Source organism: Trachurus trachurus, assembly GCF_905171665.1.
Source record: "Trachurus trachurus genome assembly, chromosome: 7".
NCBI classification, from domain to species: Eukaryota; Metazoa; Chordata; class Actinopteri; order Carangiformes; family Carangidae; genus Trachurus; species Trachurus trachurus.
Window position 1 is genome coordinate 27846998 of NC_139901.1, and position 23563 is coordinate 27870560.

Below are 23563 nucleotides of genomic sequence, written 5' to 3' on the forward strand. Positions count from 1 at the left end.
ACAGAGATCTGGCTTTGCTTCTGTTCTCTGTGAAAACAGCCTCTTATCCCCCCACGAGACTACAGCCTCCATAAATATATGTGTGCGAGTGTGTGTGTGTTGTGTTGTGTTTGTATATGTGTATGTGTATGTGTAAGTGTAGAGCAGCCTGAATTTCAGATGACATTCAGTGTGTAGGAGGTTTGAATGACCCTCAGTGCCCCGTTCTCTCTGCAGCACCTGTTGGGAATCAGACTCTTGTTTCACGCGAGTCTGCGCAGCATGCAGGCTCATCGCTGACTTCTACCACTGCACATTTGTCTCAAAGGATCTGGCAAACAAAGTGGTACAGAGTTCTAGTCCACACAGAAACCTCCTCTAGGATTTTTGCTTTTCCATAGTGGAGGAGTGGCAGCTCCTTCTCATGAATTTGAAGCTCATCGTCCTCTTGGTTTCATCCTAACCTCTCCTCCTCCTCCTCCTCCTCTACTGCTGCTGCTGCTGCTTTGTTTTAATTTCTCATCTCCCCTTCATTTCCTCTTCGTCTTCACCTTTAGTCTCATTTCCTCTCGTCTCCTTTCCTCTCCTCTTCTGTGGCCACTACTGTTGCACGAGCAATGTCGATGTGTAAGAGATAGAAAGGTTCACTAGGGGACACAAGATGGAGGAGTGTAGCGTGGAGGTCGGGAGGAAGTGGCCTCCAGGGGAATAAATGTGGAGTGAAAATGGAGGTATAAACAGCTGCAGGGGATGGAAAGAGGATGAAGGAATGGAGAAGATGGTCAAAAGGGAAAAGGAAGAGGAGGAGGAGGAGGGGGCGTAGATAGAAAGAGGGGGAGAAGAATGGTGGGATGGATGGATGGAGGGAGGAAGGAAGGTTTTACAGCGGGGATTGGCTGACATTTACCTGGGGGAGAACATTCATATTAGAGGCTGATGCACCGCTCCCCATGGGAGCTCTGGGCAAACAGGGCTGTCATTTACTCACAGGGAGGAGGATTACCAACCCCCCCAGCCCCCCCAGCCCACCCCCCCAAAAAAACACACAGTGATTTCCACACACTGCACATAATATATTATTCAGGGTGTTTGGTTTTGCGGCCCTGCAGCCATCTTGGTTTGCAAACAACAGGTTATTTATCGGCAAACAACAGGTGTTTGTGCTCATAATGATATACGTATATGTGTGCAAATAGATGTCTCTGTGGAATATGAGGGAATATGCTGCAGGAATGTTGGAAAGGTCGTGGCATTTCTATAAAAACTATATTTGAGGTGATTAGCATAACTCTGGACCTGAACCTGGGAGTTGTTTACCAATAACTTCTTCTCAGAGGAGATAAAAATGGCTGATTGGACTTGACATGTTGCTTAAAGCGATATTTCAACATTTTGGCAAATTCGCCTATTGCCATAATCCCTTTAGTCATAGCAGTAGGTTCATTACCTTTAATTGTCAGTGCAAGCTGTTTCTAGATCGGCAGGGCAGAGACGCGAGCTGCTCAGCTAACACAACGGAGGCGCACTGTACTTTCCCCTTTCCCTCATCGAACTCACCAAATACACAATCTAACAACTCTCAAAAGAAGTTGTGACCTGCACAATCACCACGCTATGAAATAATCATGTAACATTACGAGACGCAGTTGTTTTCGAAGCAAATGCAAAGCCGGAACTACATTCCAGACACGGCTGCTGGGCGGAGTGATTTCAAGTAGTTCAGAGTATTTGCTTCATAAATACATTATTATTTCATAGTGTGGTGAATGTGCAGGTCATAACTTCTTCACGAGAGTGTTTTGGCATTGTTGGATTGTGTATTTGATGAGTTTTCAGGGAAAGGCGAAAGTATCGATTGGTGAGCAGCTCGTGTCTCTGCCCCGCTGATCTAAAAACAGCTTGCACTGACAATTAAAGGTAATGAAGCTACTCCTAAGACGGCAACTATGGCAATAGGCAAATTTGCCATAATGTTGAACTATCCCTTTAAATACTGTTTATTACCACCATGAATGATCATTTTTATTTTTGCCTCTCTATGCCTTGGTGCCCTGATGCAAACACACAAATCCACCATGTTGACTCCCCAGTTCCCAGCTGAGCTCAACCTGCATGTTAGCCCATCGCCTGTTAACCCGGCACCAGGGGAAGTAATGTGGAGAGCTGCAGCTCAGCCGCAGGACCCCGAGACCTCAATCTGATCCTCCAGGAGCTCTAATGGGGCTCGGCCTTGTGTGTAGCACACTTCAGAGCCGCAGAACTGATCCTGGATCAGCGGGAGTTTGTTAAGTAGATGGTGGCTGAGTGTTGAATCAATAAAGATGTTGCATGTTGCATGAGGAGTATAAGAGCGGAGAGGAAGGGGGACATGTGGGAATCACAAAAGGCAGAGTGTGTGTTTGTGGAGTGAGGGTCTGTAAGTGTAACTGCTGCTGGCTTGTTTGTTAGTGTGTGTTTGTGTGTTTGTGTGTGTGTGTGTGTGTGTGTGTGTGTGTGTACCTTGGTCGGTGGGGATGAGGGGGACATCCTTGGCGGCAGGAGACACACACAGTATCTGGTTGCCATTGACCTGCCCGTCCACCTCCGTCAGGTTGCCAAAGGAGCAGGTGATGCCCGCAGAAAGGTCTGGAACATCGCTCACCTTCACCAGCAGCTGCAGGGTGTGGGGGGGGGACAAAGGAAGAGCTTGTTTGAACATGGATCAAAATGTGGAGCAAGACACAGACACACAGCCAGGTGCATGTATGATAATCGAACAACAGGGCAAAGAAACAAGGTAAATATATATTCACACTATTGCACCATAAATTAGCATCTTTGGTGAGATGAGACAATAATAGGCTGGAGAACATGCAGCAGTGCAATGAGCTCCAAATAGAATAAGAACACAGTGCTGCTGGCAAAGCTGCTCAGCCACTTTGCCAAAGATTGTTGCTGTGTCTTAAAAATGTTATCAGCGCCACAATAAGACTGCGTTTAGATCTTCATCTTTTATTTTAGAGAGACGAGAAGAAGAAGAAGAAAAAGAAGAAATGATACCAGTGGTCGAGACAGAGACGCGTGTGAAGGGAAATTGGAAGGAACGTCCGCATATTTGTTAAAAAAACAAAACAAAACAAACGAATAAAAAAAAAAAAAAAAAAAAAAAAACACGCATTCACACTCGCGATGTGCAGCGCAGCAGTACATATGCAATATACCACACACACATAGGAGGCGTTTGAAGTCTCTCTCTGGAGAGCCGGTGGTGACACTGGGGCTGAAGCGTTCAGCTGCTCTGCCTATAAATAAATGTATTCTGCGCACAGGGTGTGTGATCTGGCTCCTCCAGCCAACTGAGGCAGCCTGGATAATTATCACCATGGCATTTCACAGCCTTGTTCCATTAGCTGTTATTTTTGGGCCATAGCGTTTGAAGTTTCTCTTTGTTTTATCTGCCTCTCACTAAACACCGCGGGGCTACTGGGACAGGCGAGGCAGCTGAGCAGCTTAACTGCAGGCCTTTCAAGAGATGCTGACTGTCTCAGTAGCTGACTACACTGCCTCCCTCGTTAGCCGGCTTACTCTGGTACCCATTGAGAGAATGGATGATGTGTGTGTGTGTATGTGTATGTGTTTTTTTTTTTTTTTTTTTTTGAGGACCTCTCGTCTTCCTCTGTTTTACCGTCACCGTGTTTGTGTTGCTTCGCTCCGAGGTTGTGTCAGAGAGATCCTTGATTACAGCAATCACAGCAATCAATGTCTTTTGTTCAATGTAGAATTCCCTGAGTAACCTCTCACATTAATTAGCTCTCATCGCTTTTTTTTTTTTTTTGTGCTTAGACACACACATATACAGATAAACACTTGACATCTTCACATGCACGCACACACACACACACATGCAAAAGCAGGTTGCTATGGAAAGTGAGTGTTAACTTGATGATGATGATGATGATGGGTGTGTTTTTTTTCCTAATTGGTGACAGAGTTATAATGATAAATGTAATCTGATTGTCTTCTCTGTGTTTCATGACATGCGTTACCATGGAGATGGCCGCCGGATGGGACCCTGTGGAATTTGTGAGTGTTTTTATTTTTTGTGTTTTTTCTCGAGGTGACCCTGCTGTCGCTGTTATGGCTGAGATGGAAGCAAACATAACTGCTAACATGTTTGTAAACCAGACAATGGGGCGAGGTTTTACCGAGGGCGAGCTCCGGGGGGAGATTTCATGTGGTGCAGGGTGACTCACTGCCAGAGCTGCTGCCAGAGTTATCACATTTATTTATTTATTTTATCTTTTTCGTGTTTAACCAGTTCGAGAGAAGCAGTAAAGATGTCATTCCAAAAAAAAAAAAAAAAACTATTAAAAAAAACTATTGGAGACATTTTTGAATATTTTAAAGTGAAATCATCTTTTAAACCATCGAGAATCCTTCAAACCTCTTCGACTTGCTGATGATAGGAACTTTATAGTGTTGCCAGCTGGATTACATCCTAGATTTGTTTGCTATCGTTATATACTCACACTAACTTTGCTGAAAATACATCCGTGGAAAAAAAAACTGATGTAAATGGACATCTGGTTAGCAACAAGAACAACACCCTTAATTATCCTTCATAAATGAGTTGTCATTAAGGAGGAAAGTGGTCAAAGCCATTGTACCAGGCTGGAAAGTTGGAGTTTATGGGGATTTCAGAGCCGTGGCCTCTAGTGGCCATGTGAAGAACTGCAGGTTTTGTCACTACGCTTGAGCTGCACTTCTTTTGCACGACCTGGTGTCAAAATATTACTACTTAAAGGGATAGTTCAACATTTTGTGCAAATTGGCCCATTACCATAGTAGGTTCATTACCTTTAATTGTCGGTGCAAGCTATTTTTAGAACGGCGGAGCAGAGCCGTGAGCTGCTCAGAGATACGCTATGGAGGCTCGTGTACTGTATTATATAATGGGATTTCTTGGTTTCCCTCATCAAACTCATCAAATACACAATCCAACAACTCCAAAACGCTCTGGTGGACAAGTTGTGACCTGCACATTCACCACGCTATGAGATAATAACAGAACGTTACCAGACAGAGTTGTTTTAGAGGTAAATTCATGTAAAACAGCTGATACGCGTTGCCTTCAGGGACAGTTTTTCAGCAAGCAGTCTCTGAATTTACTTCTAAAACAACTCTCATGTGTTGAAACCTTTAAACTGTTGTGTATAACCTCGTTGCGAGCTGCTTCTTCTACGAAAGTGTTAAACATTTCTCTGAAGCACATGTTGAATGACACAAACGTCGCTGTGGATACAGACAGCACAAAGTACCAACCAGACAGCAGCCTGACTGAGAACAGCGCTGAATTTTTAAACCCACACCTTCGTCTTGTGACACCAAAACTGTGCGTGACTCATCCATATAATTGAAAATGAACATTAAAACCAAACCAAATGCTGCTGAGCATCCGAGGTGAAAGACACACCAGAGGAAATCGCCTCTTTTTTTGAACCTTCACCAGTGTGAGTGTATAACAAAAAAAAAAAAAACTAAAGCGTGTCCTTACTTTCACATGTGCAGCATTCAGCGGACCTTGGACAGGCAGAACCTTTCACTGATGCTCTATCTGCCTTTTCTTTCTGTGTTCTTTTATTTTATTTTTTATTTTGCGTAGTCCATGTGGAAATACTGCACTGTACTCTGCTGCACTTGGACAACTTTAACACCTACACACCCACCCACTCAAACATGTCTTGGCACACATATTGACTGCTCTGTAACAAGTGAGCATATGCACGCTGAAACTCCCACGTAGAGCTCTTCTGAACCTTCCCATCTAATGTTTATGCATCAACCACAATCAAGACCGGGCGAATGTGGGATCATTTAAAATGTTCTGCCTCTGTACGTGGGCAGAGAAATATGTAGATGGGAGCTAATTTTTTCCATTGTGGTGTGTGCAAGTTTGCGGTGTGGTGAGACTGCAGGTGTTTGGCATTTTGTGTGTTGTGTACATCCTGCACATACTAATGAGAGTGTGTCTGTGCAAACTTACAGGAACGCTGGGCTCCGACACCGCAATGCTGTCTGGGTACACCGTGGCCTTCACACACTGGTTGAGGGACGCAGCGAAGCGATACGGCTCATCTGCACGCTCACACCGGTTCCTCTGAGAGCAGCTGAACACAAAGAGTGAGACAGAGACAGAAAGAGGTTACTGACATTGCTGCGAAACAACAAAGCAGACATGTTACAAAAGCACTAATAGGGTGCAAAACACAAATAACTCCATTAATGAACAACTAACAAGAAGAAAAAGAGGTGCTGCCTGGAGTTAGAATCAAAACTAACATTCAGAAAAGTAAAAAGAAAGGTATGAAAACAATGGAACGGAGATAAATACAGACGTTACAATAAAATGCTGCTGTGAAAACACTAAGTGACAATTTAAGTTGCGGCTAAGAAAGGCAAATTGCCAGTGTTGTGACAGAAATCCGAATCGTATACAACAACAGCGGGGAGGAGAGGAAAAGACGAGGATTAGGGAAATGTCAAAAACACTGATGGTGAACATTGTCGAAGAAATGGAATATCTAACACTGCCGTAACAAACAAATAAATAAATAAATAGGAAAAAATCCAGCAGTGATGCTGCGGAGGAGGAAATAACAGCGTGTCTCCTTTACATGAGGTTAATAGTCCACTTTCCTCCACAGGATGTGTGACAGGAATATTTTACTGGGTAGACTGGGGCGTAAAAATAGCATGATTGATTGGCTCTAACTGCAACCGGACATTGTATGGACACAGTATAGTTAATGAGCTTTTGATCCACCATCCTTGTCCTATAAGTGAGATGTCCAAGTGTTTTATGATAATAAATCAAGTCCATGTTCTATATTAATACTGTAAAAATATCAAAAATTTGCACTCCAAAGGCAAAAACTGTGCTCTAAAACAAGCCGTCAAGTTTTCTGTAACTCTGTGATGTCACAACGAAGCAGTTCCTGCTACAGGCCCGGTCCACCTGGACCCTACATCCATTTGGTTTCTCTGGGTGTTTTACTTCAAATCTGCTATGGGATTGTTTGACTATTCATCAAACCATCAGAGCCTCCTCTCTTCTGATTGGCTGACACACCTGTTGTTCTAGAGCTCAAGAGAGAAGCTGAGAGAAGAGATGAGATGGGATTTTGTGATAAAATCTGCAAACGCTTCTTCTCTGATATCAACACTTTCCCCCATATCAAACTGGGGGAAAAGTAAATTATGGGACCTCGGAGGCATCTGGACCGGTCACTAAAAGCCTTTCAAATGTCACCAGATGCTTTACAGTTTCTATATCCGTCGTGTAGATTTGCTTGTTTTATGTCGACTGAAGTTGTAAATGCGACTCGCTCTAAAGCCTGGATACGTTATACGGTTGTTTCATGACTGTTCCCCTCTCTCTCTCTCTCTCTGAGCTCAGCAGAACAGATGGCATATTGAAGGCATAATGTGAAACAGTTTTGCCGTTTTGTCGGATTGCTTAAAAACATCAATTACAAAATCACGCTGGTAGAAAAAAAGAAAGAAAGAAAGACAGAAAAGTTTCATTTCATGACACGCTCGCCATCGACAGCATCTGGCTTCTGCGTAGGTGATCGTTCGTTCGTGACTCTCGGGGGCTCTTCCCCACTGAAACCACATGAAGATGTGGTGGCGGTGGTGGTGGTGGCAACGGCAGCGCAGCCACAGCCACAGCCTCCAGTGTGGTGATTTAATACACCGAATCAACATTAACCATGAAGCCACAGAGCACTAAGCTACTACACACACCCCCAAATTATATCCTTCAATCACTGTGTAACTTTGGAGCCGTAACTAGTGCAAATTATATGCAGTTCACTCATAAGAGATCTTAATGGTCAGACAGTGTATCGAGTACCACACAACACCCCCACAATCCGCCACATCCCTCATTAAAACTCAGCCGTCGCTGCCGCCTCCTCCTTCTTATTAAAACTGTGTGTGTGTGTCTATGTGTGTGTGTGTGTGTGTGTGTGTGTGTGTGCGCCCGCCACCCCATTACACCACAGGCTCTCTGTCCTCATCCAGCCCAGCAGTCTAAGTGTCTGGCTAACTGGCTGTCTGGTCACAGCAGCTCTAATTGGACTCCGATGGGTCAGCCGCTGTCCATGGTGCTGATGTGCCACTACAAGCCTTGTCCATTCTCCCCTGGCTGCCGCTAACTGTGTGGTGTATGTGTGTGTATATATGTGTGTGTGTGTGTGTGTGTCAGGGCCCATATCATGCCTCTTAACCACATACTCTCACACATACTGACTCGAAGCTACATCTTCATCCACAGCCTGTGTGTGTAATTATGTTGTCAGAAGTTCAAGCCATATCCAGCAGACTCACATGAGGAGGCACAAGCACAACCAGCGTTTCCACACACATACACACACACATACATGTGAAATCACACACACACACACACACACACACATACAAACGCTCGTATGCACAGTGCTCCCTTGGGATTTTAGAGAGCAGGAAAGTGTAGAATTAATGTAGTAGTGTGAGTCTCCCACTGGGAGAGGGAGGGGAGGGGAGGGAGGTGGTGGGAGATTACCTGGTTCTCTCTGTCACCACTTTGGGAAGTGTATTTCTACATATTAAATGTGACATTTTTTTATTTTTTATTATTAGTCCTGATATCTCTTTTCTTTTTTTTTGCTCAGTTCGTTTCACACATTTGACTCCCCCACTACGGCGCTTGCCACATCTCCCTCACTCTGTTCCTTTGTCTCACTCGTTCACAAGTTGGAATTAGCTCTCTCTCCTCCGTTCTGAGGCGAGGTGTTACTCCGTCTTCTTTTAACATCCACAATATCAGCAGAAAATGATACTTAATGTGCTTTCAGGTGTGGGGCTACTATGGCAAATGTTTTATGCATGCCCCCCACCCCCCCACCCCGTACTCCAGCTGTACAAGTAAAGATGCAAAAAAACAAGGGGGTCATTAACTTACAAAAAGCCCCACATTGATTTTCCTCACTGTGATTTTTCTTTTTTTTTTGAAAAATAAAATTCATTTCTGTGCGGTGAAGTAAGATGAGGGTGCAGCAAGGGGGGGGGGGGGGGGGGGGGGTGAGGCGGGAGGAGGAGGAGGAGGAGTACAGGACGGCTGCTGTTGCCATGGTTTCAGGAGATGGCCATTATCTCTGTGTAGTTAGAAGCTGACCCCTTGCCTCTCTCATTAGCTGAAGTGCATGCCACTGAGTGTTGACTAGAATCCTGCCTTCCTCATATTCTCCCTCCTGACCCCCCCTCATCCCCTCCTCCCCTCCCCTTATCCTCCCGCCCCGGCCCCGGCCTGTCACTCACAGCTCGGCCGATGCTTTGTGTTTCCATCACTCAAATTCCTGAGGGCTTGGGGGAGCGCGCACGGAGAAATTAGGTGTGTTAGAAGAAGCGAAAAGCATGTTGAATATGTCTCTGACAAAGAAGAAAAGAAAAGAAAAAACAACAAACACATATACACGCCTACATGCATATGCACACACTTGACGTTACAAATGCACACCGTTTTTATTCCGTAATAAGCATCTGGTAGGTGTTTTCTGTCTCGGTCGGCTGCTGCTGCAGGCTGTCGACCTGGGTGTTACGCTCTCTAAGCTCTGTCCGTGGTGCTGAAATAGCTGCTGCTTGCACTTCCATCATCACTCCCCTCTTTTGGCATCTACTCTATATAACGCCGCTCTGAGATGCGAGTGCGATTGTAAGTGGCAGTCGCATCTCGTACGGTCGTGTAAGGTGAAAACTACAAAAACGTACGCATAAAAAGGAACACACACACACACACACACAAAAAAAAAAAACTCAAAGCAAATACTGTTTCCTCCTGTGGCGGCTTTGTGTGGGCTACGCTGTTGGAGCTGCAGCTCTGAGGTGCAAATGAACCGAGACATTAGATCTAGTAATCTAATACAGTAACCCTATGTGTAATGTACAATGTCATCTGAGGTGTTGAGACATTTGCTACGGTGCAGGAGGACGAAGGTTGCAGAAGGCAAAAGACCTCTGGGTCTCCTGCTTCTTATTCTATTGCCCCAGACAGGCAATTACACTGTTGTCTCTGCTGTGTGGAGCCTTGACAGACACACAGGCATATGAAGACACACAAACACACAACCCCTTGTGCAAGGGACCATAGCCAGAGACATAAAAATGAACATATATATGCATAATAACATTAAACCTTCACACCCTCCCTCTCTCCCTCTCTGTCTCACACACACATACACATACACACACAAACTCACACACTCACACATCCTGGCCTTGACAGCAGAGCAGGAGACAGGAGAGGCAGGCGACAGGGAGAGATTTCTGTTCTGTTATCCCTCCTCCTCCTCCTCCTCCTCCTCCCCTTCCCTTCCCCTTACCACATCTTAGGACTTCAGTGAAAGTGTGAAGGCCTGTCTGATTGCAGCTCTGGCTGTGAGCACCGTGTTTAAAAACAGGAGGGGAGAACAGAGGGAGCCATTTTAAAAAATCACCTTCCTTCCCTTTACAAGAAGCCAGGCCACAAAACAGAAGGCAGCACAGCAAAAGGGAAAAAAGAAAAAAGAAATGAGAACAGAGCAGAGATGCTTCGGTGGCAGAGGGAGGGGGTGGACCGGTGGAGAAGGACTGGTGGTGGGAAGATGTAGGTACAGAGAGGAGGAAACTAGATGTATATTGAATATTTGATGGCGCCTAACAAAGCTTTACTAGTCTTAAGTGGGAAGCCGTTATGTTGCAGAATCACCGGTGTGATTTGATTTGGTTGAACGGAGCAGAGTCTGGGGGACGGAGACATGTTAATGCAAACATGTATGAAGACTGACGGCACTGGGATTTTGGCTTCCCCGACATGAAACGAGGAATCATTAGGTGAGCGGTGATGCACACACACACACACGCTGCCTCCTCCCTTCACTGTTTGAGTGATTCAGGGCATTTGTTTTCTTACTGCTGCATCTAAAGTATGAGAGCATCCATTTAAATGCAGCAGACCACAGGAGCTACAAAGGGAAGTGGAGGAGGGATAAAAATAATAGACACAGGGTTTTTTTTTTCCATTTCAAACTTCACAACAGCTCAAGTTGTGTGTGTGTGTGTGTGTGTGTGTGTGTGTGTGGGCTCTTGGGGCTGACATGGTGTGAGGGGGGCCGCGTTTGAAACCCACAGTTCATGTCAGGGGTCAAAACCCTCCCAGTGCAACTCGTGGTCCGTCTCCTGTGGCGACTGATAATGTCGCTGCACAGCGTGACCACAGCACACACACACACACACATCCACTTCATCTTCTTAAAGATCCTGAAACTATTGTAGTGTAAACTCATGAAGACACAAATGGTAAAACACACACATGTGGCTTATGCAAATCCCAGAGTGTGTCGGTCTCTGTCGAAGCCACCGGATGGTTTTACAAAGAGACTATTGCTCGGTGCTGTGCATAAAGCTATAGCTTCACTTTGTGTGGGCCGAGCACAAAAGAGAGAAAGAGAGAGAAAGCTAAAGAGGAGGAGAGAGAGAGAAAAAAAAAGGATGCAGTGGAGAGATGGAAACGTTTCAAAAGGAAAATGTATGAGCAAGCGACAGAGACACACCCACTGAGCTTTAAGCTTTTAGCTTTTATATTAAAACTAGTCCCTGTGTCAGATGATGTGTGTGTATTGTAACCTGCTCATACACAGCTGTCATGTCTCGGTGTGGGAGGAATCTATGGAAATACTGATAGACCTGCATGTTCCTGATCGATATCTCATTAGGCACAATTGGGAAGATGGATGCAGCTTCCCTCTGACTGCTAACTGCGGGCCGCGGCTGATGAGTCGGCCATTAGACACACAGTCTGACATCCACAATGGGCTGAAGCAGCCATTTTCATTGCTGGGCTAATTGTTGTTGCCACTGGTACATTAGAGGAGATTTTTATGGTCGGTGTTCGACATCATCCGCAGCAGCAGCAGCAGCAGCAGCAGCAGCAGCAGCAGCAGCAGCAGCAGCAGCAGCAGCAGCAGAGGCATCACTGTGGAGGAGAGGAGCATGCTGCCATTTAAAAAAAAAGGATAAGTAAGTAGCGTCAACACCCACCACCACCTCCTCCTCCTCCTCCTCCATCATCTTAAAACCTGGGTCACCTTCCAAAATAAGAGTCCTCTATTTAAGAACCTGGCTGCGTCCCAGAAACCTGCCACTTCCTGTCGATGCACGGCGAGTAAACATCACCGGGAACGCCAAAACGAATCGTCTGACAGGCTTTAAGCTCGTAACACCAATTTGCGAACAGTGGACAGCGGTGCCAGTATGGCTGCCGTGTGGGCCGCCGCCGCTGCTGCTGCTGCTGCTGAAACAGATCTGAGCGGTTCAGCCTCATGGAGACTGACAGTACAATACGATACAGCATCACAGCGTAGTAGTGATATGTTATTCTGCTCAGAGCCGGGGCCCTGTAATGCTGACTCACTCTCTCCCTCTCTGCTGGGGCCGTACTACACCAATAGCCCTGAGCTGTCATCCGCACAACAAACTATGGCGCTGATTTGGACACGCTGAACAGAATTCCTCTTGTACGTGTTACATAACGAACAGCGATCGCCGTCCACAGTCGGATTGCAAAGCGTATAATAAATAGCGATGCTTCAGAAAGGGGAGGGACTGGATATACTGGTTAAGCGCTGACCCCTGGCACCGGATCACTCGTCCAATCTCAACTCTTGGACACAAAGTCAGACTAATCTGGACAAATCTCAACCCCCCTCCCTCCCCTCTTCCCCATCCCCATCTGTAACCCGCCAGGACTTCCTTCTCCTGGAACGTGTGAGCGAACTAAGAGGATGGAGGGAGAAGCGGAGTGATGTGGGACATTTTTGAGATGGAAAAGCCTCTTTTGGGTGTGATTAGAGAGCTAATCTAACAACCATGAGGCTGAGGGGAGGGGGAGAGGAGGGGGAAGAGGAGGAGGAGGAGGGAGAGCGAGGGAAAGCATCAGCATAACTCCATGTTTTTGGATTGTGGTCAGACGGAGGCTGAACGACCCATTCACAGGACGGCGACTGAAGAGCGCTCGAGATGATGAGCTTCCTTTGAGCTGCAATCAAAACGCCGCTCGGTTTTTGTGGGCCGACGACGAGAGCGTGCAGCATCAAACACTCTCTCCATCTCTCTCATTCTCATCCCTGCATTCTTACCCATCTCTCTCTCTCTTTTCTCTTTCCCCCCCCCCCTCCTCCTCCTCCTCCTCCTCCTCCTCCTCCTCCCCTCCCTCCTTCTCATTCTTCATGCATTCAGTGGATGCCTAGCAGCTGCTGGTAATTAAAGGGACTTTAGAGTCTCACAACATACTGAATCAGAGGAAGAAGAAAGAGAGCGGAGAGACAGGAGAGACAAGAGACGCTATATACTTCTGGCCAGCTCATCACCTCGTCTCACTGTCTCACCGTCTCACACTCCTATCCCTCCTCCTCGTCCTCACTGGAAAGCAAGCTAATGCCCCTCTGTGTTGCTAATTAGCCGCCTTTAGAAAGCCGCACTTCAGCGAGCATGCACACACACAAACATAAAGAAGACGCAAAAAAAAAAGAAAGAAAGAAGGAGATGGATATTTTACATGGCAGCTGGGGATCAAAGTGATGGGTGTTTATGTGTGACAATCCAGCCATCTCTGGAGTGTGTGGAGGAGCTCATTCCAGAGAGGAGGGGGGGGGGGGGGGGGAAAGGGGAGATGAGATGAGCAGCGTAGCTTAGATGCTAGCTTTACTATGAAGGCCTCAAACATGGGAAAAAAAGTGGGCGAGAGATAATTTTGCAAAGTCAACAATGGCTTACAGGATGGATGATGATGGAGAACTGGAGGGAAATAGAAGTGGAGAAAAGGGGGGAGGAGGTGGTGCAGTGGTTGGTGAAAGCAGCTGTGGATGATGGCACCACGGCTGGTAAGAAATTACATTTTTGGGTATGTGTGTGTGTGTGTGTGTGTGTGTGTGTGTGTGTGTGTGTGTGTGTGTGTGTGTGTGTGAAATGAGGGGGCGCAGCTGCTTTTCTCCGGCAGAGTCTGACACGTCGTCGTCGTCGCTTCGGGTCTCGGTTCGTATTGTCGTCTCCATGATAATCAAACCTGCACACATCCAGAGCGTGTTTACATCAAGCAGCTCCAGATAATTTAACGAGATTACATAATTAATCGAGCACCTGTAATTCTTCACATTCCGCCGCTTTCCGTGGCATTTGTGAGTTTTATCCATAATGAATGAGTGAATGAACATAGGCCGCCGTCTGGAGGTGAACCAGGGTTTCTGCAGTCACACCCCCGGCTCCTTCCCTATGTGTTATTGTAGGTGAGTTCCTGGCGGATGATGTAAAGTGGCAGCACGACGTGACGTCTTTGTCTGAAAGGGAAAAAAAACAACAGCGCCTTGCCTTGTCTTGCTCTCCTCAGGAAACTCAGGAACTTTAACACCAGCCGGCGACACAATGTCCACGATCTGCAAACCACTGACCGAGAGTGTTGCCGCTGCATGACATTCAACATCGTGTCATCGCAGACTCCATGGAAACCGCTCGGTCAAACAAAACAAGAGCAAACTGGCACGAATCAGCATCAACCGGGCCGGAAAGATCACTGGACACAAACAACAACAATCGAGCCACAGAAAGGCGACCCAGGTCTACCAGGACCCCACTCACCCCCTCCATTGTGCTGTCCAGCTGTTACCATCAGGCTGGACAACTGGTCCTTTGTACCTCAGCTGTGATTCCATCCTTATATAATGTATAATGACAAATCTGTTGTGCAGTTCTTGCCATTATTCAAGATATATTAATTTGTTTAGGTTAAATGGACAATAAAGTGGTATACATCTAATCCCATGTCTCTTCCCTTAACACTAGCACTTGGTTTTCAAGTGGTCGCCAAAGGGAGATACCACCTTGACGATGAAATGAGAAGTGTCACTTTAGAAGCTGCTGTGTTACCTGTGGCATGAGCTTTAAAAGGATAGTTCAACATTTTGGCAAATTGGCCCATTGCCATAATCCCTATTGTCATAGCAGTAGATTCTATATATGTCGATGCAAGCTATTTTTAGAACGGCGGAGCAGAGCCGTAAGTTGCTCAGAGCTACGCTACGGAGGCTAATAGGATTTCTTGGTTTCCCTCATTAAACTCATCAAATACACAATCCAACAACTCCAAAACGCTCTGGTGGACAAGTTGTGACCTGCACATTCACCACGCTATGAGGTAATAAGACGAAGAAAAAGAAGAAAATAAGACGAGTTACTCATTAAGATGGTTTTGTTAAGTATCGAGGGTAATTACATCTTGCACCATGTTCGAAGTCTGTCTCCGACCTCCCTCCGATTTATTGGGAAGGTTTAAGCGTTGAAAAGCACTTCCCCTGCTCTTAAAAGAACTGGGAAACCCTACCCCTACACGAGAACGTGCAAAACCAAGTGCTAGGGTCAAAAGCTATGGGAAGTGGGTAAAATGGGACAGGGATTAAGTTTAGAAGAAGCTTGATACTCAAAAAAATAGGAAAAACTCCTTCCTCATCTTTTCCATTTCTGGGCAATGCCATTTATGGCATTTCCACGTTGTTCATTATCTGCACACTACGTAGACAACAAGATGTAGCAGCATGAAGAGCTAAAACTATCAGTCCAGTAGTAAACTCAGCCGGAGCTGACAGGGGTCCTGCCACCCTCATCGCAGGGTCAGAATGGAGAAAAGGGAGGGTGAGGGTGGTGGTGTGGGGGGGTGTGGATTAGGAGCAGGGACAGGTGGCACGAGGGTCCGCGGCATTGGGAGAACAGATGGCTGATCTGACGTGAATCGGGGTGCTGACCTTTTCTCCCCACACTACAGTACAGCGATCAACACAGGTGTTTATGCATGTACACAAAAACTGAAGCGCACACACACACACACACATGCACACACGTCCATTTTCAGACGCACAAACAGATGTTGCCTCCTCGCAGCTGCTTTTCCACCGTAACAACTTTCAACATGACCCGTTCACCTCTCGGCAGCATCAGGCGTCTTACAGCCGCTGGTTGGTTACTGGACTGGAGTTCCTAGCAACCTGAATTATTCCATTCCCCACCACCTCTACACAAAAGCATATGATTAACAGCCGAGCACGGAGGCTAATGTTGTGGTAAATGATCCCTGTGTGAAGGCACGCAGGCTGCAGAGAGAGAACGCACAGAGCCTTTTTTTTTTTTTTTCTCCGTCGGCCCCTCCCTCGCCCACCTCGGCTGGGCGCGATGCTGAATTACCTTGTCGCTAGGCAATTATTTGTCCTGTCCCGGCTTTGGAGTGATGTAAATTACTTTAAGTGCACTTTGCAGGGGCCGCCATCACGATAATGATGATTGCGGTGGTGCTCTGATACACACAAATATTCAAGCTATACCTTTAAAGCGAGGGAGGCGAGGGTCTGCATTTAAGGAGGTGTATGTGGGGAAGGAAGAGGGGGGGGGGGGGGGATTCAAGACACAACCGCCAAGGAAAACTGATGAGGGAACGTGTGAGTGTGAGTGTGTGTGTGTTCTTGAGAAACAAAGGAGAGAGTAATGGAGCTGGATCAGAGTCTTTTAGCATTGTTGCATTCACCAGCTCGCCATCATCTCATCCAACTACCATCACTTCAGGCCCATTTACTGATGAACACGTTGATGAATCCCTCATAAATATATCACAATTTCCCCCCCCCAAGCGCTTTGATTTTTTTTGTTTTTGTCTTTTTTTCCCCCCTCATGTCTGGTCCTGTATGTAGAAGTTGTTTCTGCTGCAGTAACGCTCCCTGTCCAGCAGGTGTCACTCATGGCCTCTTACGCCTGTTCTCCTCTTCCTATGGCTGCTGATGTTACAGTGGGAGGTAAATAACTCCTTCCTGGCTCCGAACATGCACAAAATATAAATCATTATTATGTCTGGAGAGTGGAGACCCCCCCCCCCCAGGTTTCTGAGGGGTCACCAGGAGAGAGGGGGATAATTTATTTCTACTACAGTTGCATCCACGAGTAACCTGATGAGAGGGTGTAGTCGTATGTTTCAAACACTTTCCGTATTAAAACATTAAAAAGCAAAAAGTTTATCACATGCTAGACCCTTAGACGAGATCAAAGGGGTCTGTGGTGTAATATGTGTCAGTTTATGGATCCTTGATGTGAAAAAGACTACGTCCATTGAGGCATATGTGATAATTTATATTCAGGGCTGATGGTTCAGAATAAATCTCTCCACACAGACTGAATGCTCTCACGTCCTGTTAAGATTAAGCCATGTCAGACAGCAAGAAACTCTGAACCAGCTCTGCTGCATCTTAAAGGCACAGCCAGCCAGCCATCCATCTCCAGTCAGACACCGGCTCCTCTCCACACACTCTTTACTTGAGCTTCCAGATAAACAGGAGGGAAAAAAAATAAAATAAAAGCCTTTGTGAAGGAGCATTTTGTGAGGAGATGTCTGGGTCTAAAATGTCTGTAAACAGCCTGAACGATCGGGGATGAGGGAGGATACTCACATGTTGTGCAGGACACACCAGCCACAGTGTGGGTCTCCAGAGCTCAGACACTCTCCACAGGTCCCGTACTGCTCACATGACTCGATGGGAACTTGTGTGACCTGGAAACACATTGAAAAAAGAAAAAAAAAATGGGTCAAAGCTACAATATAGACTGACAAACATCACAAGATGCACAGAGCGAAGCCTCCAGGTTTGTAACATTTCTCCATTTGCCGCCACGGTGTTAAACTGTTGACCTGATGAACCAGAGAGATATACAATGAATGAATACACTATAGCGCCCGGGCCTCCGCTGTATACGTCAACGTGTGAGATGTCAACTGCACGGGCAACTGTTGCCTTCATCTTAAGCCAAACAGTAGTGAGCAGCAGCTGGGATCAGTTGGCCAGAGAGAGAGAGAGCTGTCTCTCTGCCATCAATGGGCTTTTGTCTGCAGCGGGGCTACATCTGTTCACCAAGGTAGAGCCTGTACAAACACACCTGTACACAGAGGAGGAGTGACAGCAGCATGTGCACAGTCCGGCTTTATTACAAAAGTGTGAAATGTGTCAGGAGTGAAAGTTATTATAAGGAGTGACAGGGCCATTTTTCACCACTTCAGTTTTATTAGAAAAGTGAAAACTGAATTTAGGAGCTACAGAAATTACAGTAGATGTAACTCTAGGAGCAACTTCTCCCTCAAGCTTATATTAAGATCAACTTTATTAAACAATAATTTTCTAAACAGCTTCCATGGCTGCGGCAAAATTAGGAAACTGAAGTTCAAGCTGTTTTGAAAAACATAAAAGAACGAATGGAGTTTTTAAAACTGGTTCTTCAGAGCAAAACATGTTGAGACTGTCAACAGCAAAGAATTTGAATAAGCACATCCACTGCAAAGCAAACACACTCCCACACCCACGAGTCCACACACCCACACCCACATTTGAATACAGAACAAACACCTCTTATGTGATTGACAGTAAAACACAAGGTGGAGAATTTGCATTGTGTGTGTGTGTGACTGCTGGACGGCTGGAGCTAGATCTGGGATCAGCTGCTACAGACAGTTTGTATAGGTACAGGAGTGTGTGTCTGTGTCTGTGTGTGTGTGTGTATGCCAGACAAGGCTCTGCTCAGCCACATGTCGCTCAGTCTGCTTGTGTGCGATCAGCAGGTCAGCAAGTGTGTGCACGCATCTGTGTGTGTGTCTTTAAGTGTCTGTCTGCCTCCGCTGCATCACACCTGCATCTCACTGTGTCAGGAGGAGTCAACGTATACACACACACCGACACGACACGATCTGCACAACACAAACATCGGCGACGGTGGCGGCGGAGCACGAAAAGCGTAGGCTGAAGAAAAAGTGAAAAGCTCAGACTCTGACATGGATTCATTTTCACTCCTGTCTGTCTTTCAATTTCCTGGCAATTGCCTTGTTGTATAATGACAGCCGACTCTGACAGTGCGTTCTCCGCTCGGCTTCCAACCTCAGGCTCAGATCAATGCCTAATAAGTGGCTCCTCTGCAAAAACGTGGGGGGGGGGGAGTGAATGAAAGGCGCAAATAACACCTTTTAAGTGTTTTTTTTTTTTTTTAGAACCTTGTGCGAATCACCAGCGACTGGGTGATATTAATTGCCGTGAGGAAGAAGAGATAACAGCTGGGTGTCCATCACTGGCTGCTCTTTATTACAATGCATCAAATTTCTCGGAACAAAAACAACCGAAAACAGCCGACAGCAAAATTTGTAACATGTGCTCAGTATTGCGTGGCCTATGAAAAGCTGTAGTTGGCAAATCTGTCAGCTGCTGTTCCAGCCTATATATATATATATATATATTTTTTTTTTTTTTCTTTTTTTCTTTGTTTTGTCTCTGGCTCCTCAAAAGCTCAATAACCCTCCACCTGTCTCTGCCTGGTCCTACACCCTGCGGCAACACAGAGATGGACCCCAGGGACAAAGAGAGCCATTGACACGCTGGGACGTTGATAGTCCCTGTGTGTGTGTGTATATGTATGTATGTGTGTGTCTGTGTGTGTGTGTCAGCTCCGCCACGGACGCTCCTGTTAGATTAACCCCCTGTCACCTCGACAAACTCTATTTGTGTGTGTGTGTGTGTAGCTCGGGGACAAACAGGTGGCATGCTGTAATGAGCTGCAGACGGGGTCACATCAGCAGCAGAAGCCACAACTGATGACAAACAAGCCCACCAGGAGCGAGGAAGCAGCAGCAACTTGCAAAGTCTGCGTATACGTATCTCAAAGTCTCTGGAACCCCCCCCCCCTCCAAGAAAAAAAAAAAAAAAAAAAAAAAAAAAGGCTTCAGAAGCTTCACAAAACATGTGGCGAAGCTGCTGAAACTCTAGAATATAACTTTCACAGAGGCTCCGGCTCCATGAAAGGGTTACAGTGTGGAGACAGCTGTCAGCGGGAGGAGGGGGGAGGGAGGGTGGGGAGGGGGGGGTCCCGTATGGAGACAGACATACACCGACTGCTGTCAGCTGATACAGACTGCAATACAAAAAGGTAAAGTGTGTGTGTGTGTGTGTGAGGGGGGGGGGGGGGGGGGGGGGGGGGGTTGTATAGAGGAAAACAAAAACCTGACAACTGAAAAGGTGCAGAATAAGAGAGACTGTACATGTACTGTATGTGTGTGTGTGTGTGTGTGTGTGTGTGTGTGTGTGTGTGTCTGTATTGATGTGTAGACCCAACATAGGCCAGTAGTGGAGATGAGGGGGGAGAGGGTGTGAGGGGGGGGGGCATCAGAGCAGCTGTTACCCAGCACACGCTACAGTCACTCAACCCAGCAGGGCAGCACAATGAAGCCCCTTCTCCCACTGTGTGTGCATGTGTGTGTGTGTGTTTGTAGGCACACATGCACTGCGCCATAACGGATGTCCAGATTGTTGTTCCTGTGTTTCCAGGGAAGACAAAGACGCGCTGCGTGTGCTCTGATATCCACTCCAACTTTCTCTCTCTCTCTCTGCGTTTCCCACACCAACACGTTTGCAGCCTCAGCTTCAGCTTCAGCCTCAACCGAGCCGAGCCAAGCCGAGCCAGACTCAGCATTGTCACCGAGAGGCACAGCGCTCCGGCAAATGCATGCTAATAAAATTCCAGCTTAAGATGACCTTAGCAGGGGGTTATTCAACCAGAGAGGCTACAGTGGAGCCGCATACTGCAGCAACCTGCGCCGCTGACTGACAGCCTGGGGTTAAAACAACAGCTTCCTCTCTTTCAAAAGGCTCAAGTTGAATAGGCTTCAGCTTCCATTATTATTATTATTATTATTATTATTATTAGGATTACTGCCAAGCCGTCAGTATAGTGCAGCACTGCTGGGTCTGTCACTGAAACCTCTGAGCTCTTGTGCCAATGCTCAGCCTCCGTCCACACACCAGCAGGTGTAATACAACTGAACTTCTTATCAACCTAAATCACAACATTAAAGAACAGCTGCCACATAACACAATCTGTTGCTAATGAGCTCTTTCATTGTGTTTTTATAAAACAATTAAAGGTCCAATCTTGTACAAAGTGAGATTTCCGTGTGATTTTTGATAACAAAGCTGGTCTTGGCTTGATATTAATACTCTGAAAATATCAAAGTGCTCAGTTAACATCAATTCACACAGGCATTGTTCAGAAACTGAGCCTTAAAATGAGCTAATGTCTGTGAAGAACTTTGTGATGTCACAGTGAAGCGGTCAGCCACGCCCCCCAGCACCGCCCAACATCCAAACATGCAGGATTTGGTTCCTTTTAACCGGAAATCTGCTGCTTTATACTCAAACAATCAGAAAATAATGAGCCAATCAGTATTAGTACTCTCTTCTGATTGGCTGACCGAGATTAGCGATCCTTTGTGACGCAATATCTTCTTATAGATGATCACAAATGAGGTAACAGGTGACAGGACTGTGTGGACACAAGCTTAATAAAAAGAAAGTGTTGATGCCTTCTTCCAGCAAGAAGATAGGCCAAAGAGAAGAAAAAAAAAGCTCTCATTCACTTGTATTTCCTGGCCACCTGTTAAGACAGCCTGCTGCTCATTTTTAATGTCATTCTGAGTGAAGAAGAGCACTAACAGAGGGCAGAGGCGTTTGGCTCTGGCACCCAGGAGATGCTGACAATGTCTGTGCATTAGAGAGCAGCAGGACTCGTTTTCATCTGCCCCCATGCATCTCTGTGGCTGAGAATAAATGGTGGCTCCATTTCAGCTCCTCTGCCCTGAGACCCAGCAGCCACACTCGCTGCACCTCTGTGATGGATGGGGCAGAGAGAGGAAGAGAAGAACTGAGAAGAAAGAGTAGAGAGGAGGGGGGGGGGGGGGTAAAGGAAGACAGAGAGAGCAGAAGAAGTAGAAATGGCCCATTGCTCTGTGCTGCCATGAGACCCAGTGGTGCCAGATGTGCATGGCCATGCTGAGCTGAGAGGGAGAGCAGCAGCAGAAAGAGAAGGGGAAAAAAATCCCACCGTCACCAGTAATGCAGAGGAAAGGAAATTGTAATTTGTAAGCTGTTGCCAGGGCAACAGGCCTGGCACTGACCTCAGGAACACCCCCACATCCAACAACACCACCACCACCACCAACTCCCTCCAACCTTCAGCAGCACACACACAGTAAACAGCTGGCACCTCTGGGACTTCCTGCCACCTACACCTCTATTTCAACATGTATAGACAGACACACACACACACACACACACATACACGCGGAGTAACGGCTCCCCTACACCCTATCCATTTTTAATGAGAATTAGCCCGGCTACCACGTCACTGGAATGAGGCACATCGATCATGAACACAATACCCATTCCAGCAGAGAGACAGAGAGGGAGAGAGGGAAAGAAGAGAGAGAGAGAGAGCAGGGAAGCAGGGGGGAGAGGAGGGAGAGAGGAGGGGGGAGTATCTGTGTGTGTTTGAGCCGACCTAATGACAAAAAGCACAAAAGCAGAGCAAATACTTGCTCCTGAATGAATGAAAACCAATGAAATCTACAGGCCGGCGAGTCCCCAGGTCCCACAGTGACCCTGGGGCCGGTGTTTTCTCAACGATAGCTGCACTCTCTCTCTCTCTCTCCTCCTCCTCCTCCTCCTTCTTGTCTAACTCTCTCTGTGCTCGACTCACGAAATCCTTCCAACTGTACTCCAAAAACAAATCTCTCGCTCTGTAGTGTCACAGCAGAGCCGATCTCATCCAGCGTGTTGACATCCACCCACCCAGGAGCGGCATTCTCTCACACCAACAAAAAACATTTACATAAGGCAAAGTGCCATCTTTTCCACTCTTTGTTGAAACTGTTTGTGCATTATTTTTTCTTCCATTTCCTTACAGCTGCAGAGAGAGAAAGAGACAGGCAGCAAAGTTGTTGACAGAGAGGGGATGACATGCAGCAGAGGGCCACAGGTCGGACTTGAACCCATGCTGCTGCAAGAAAAGAGCCACTTTAACTTATACTGACGACAGAAATTGGGAGTAAATCTCCTCCATTTGATCCATAAAATCTACTCATCATCCATTTGTCAGCCATCGTCCTGACAGCAAGCCGATTGACTTAGTCGAAGGTCAGATTGTGTAGCATTAGATTGGACTCTAGTCAGTGTTGAATACTTTCTCCTATTCAGACCTGGCTCGTTTGGAGCAGTTGTTCTAAAACAGGGAGCATTTAATGTCTTTTGTAGATGGTAGAAAGTACTGCTGCTGTTGTTGTTGTTGTTGTTTTTGGATACAGGAAGAAGAAGCAAAAAGGACGGATACTGCGTCATGACGTTCTCCATGCGGCGAGACGTTGTCCAATGCATCGCTCATTTGATCGGGATATCCCAACTGATTACAATTACCATGTATACAGGAATAACCCTGTTTGCTCACGCATGTAAATGGGTTTTTATGATTGTTTTAGAAACCGGAATATTGACTGCATGTAAACCTAATCATTATGTTATAATGTGAACATAAGCAACCCAAAAGAAAAACTCCCCGTGAATCTGAACAAAGCAAACGAGCCACATGTCTGAATACATCTTCAAAATGGATCCATCCCTGCTGAGCGTGTGTGGAT

General features: G+C 46.4%; 1 protein-coding gene across 1 annotated transcript in view; it reads right to left on the reverse strand.

Annotated features, from left to right (window-relative positions):
• The window catches only part of plxna2 (plexin A2), a gene marked incomplete at both ends in the record, with an annotated part of 185588 nt that overhangs the window by 80903 nt on the left and 81122 nt on the right, over positions 1–23563 (reverse strand). The window contains 3 exons of the mRNA XM_083976069.1: positions 2479–2632; positions 6002–6125; positions 17514–17614. Coding sequence (XP_083832195.1) covers positions 2479–2632; positions 6002–6125; positions 17514–17614 — 379 coding nt within the window. The remainder of the gene's footprint in view (positions 1–2478; positions 2633–6001; positions 6126–17513; positions 17615–23563) is intronic.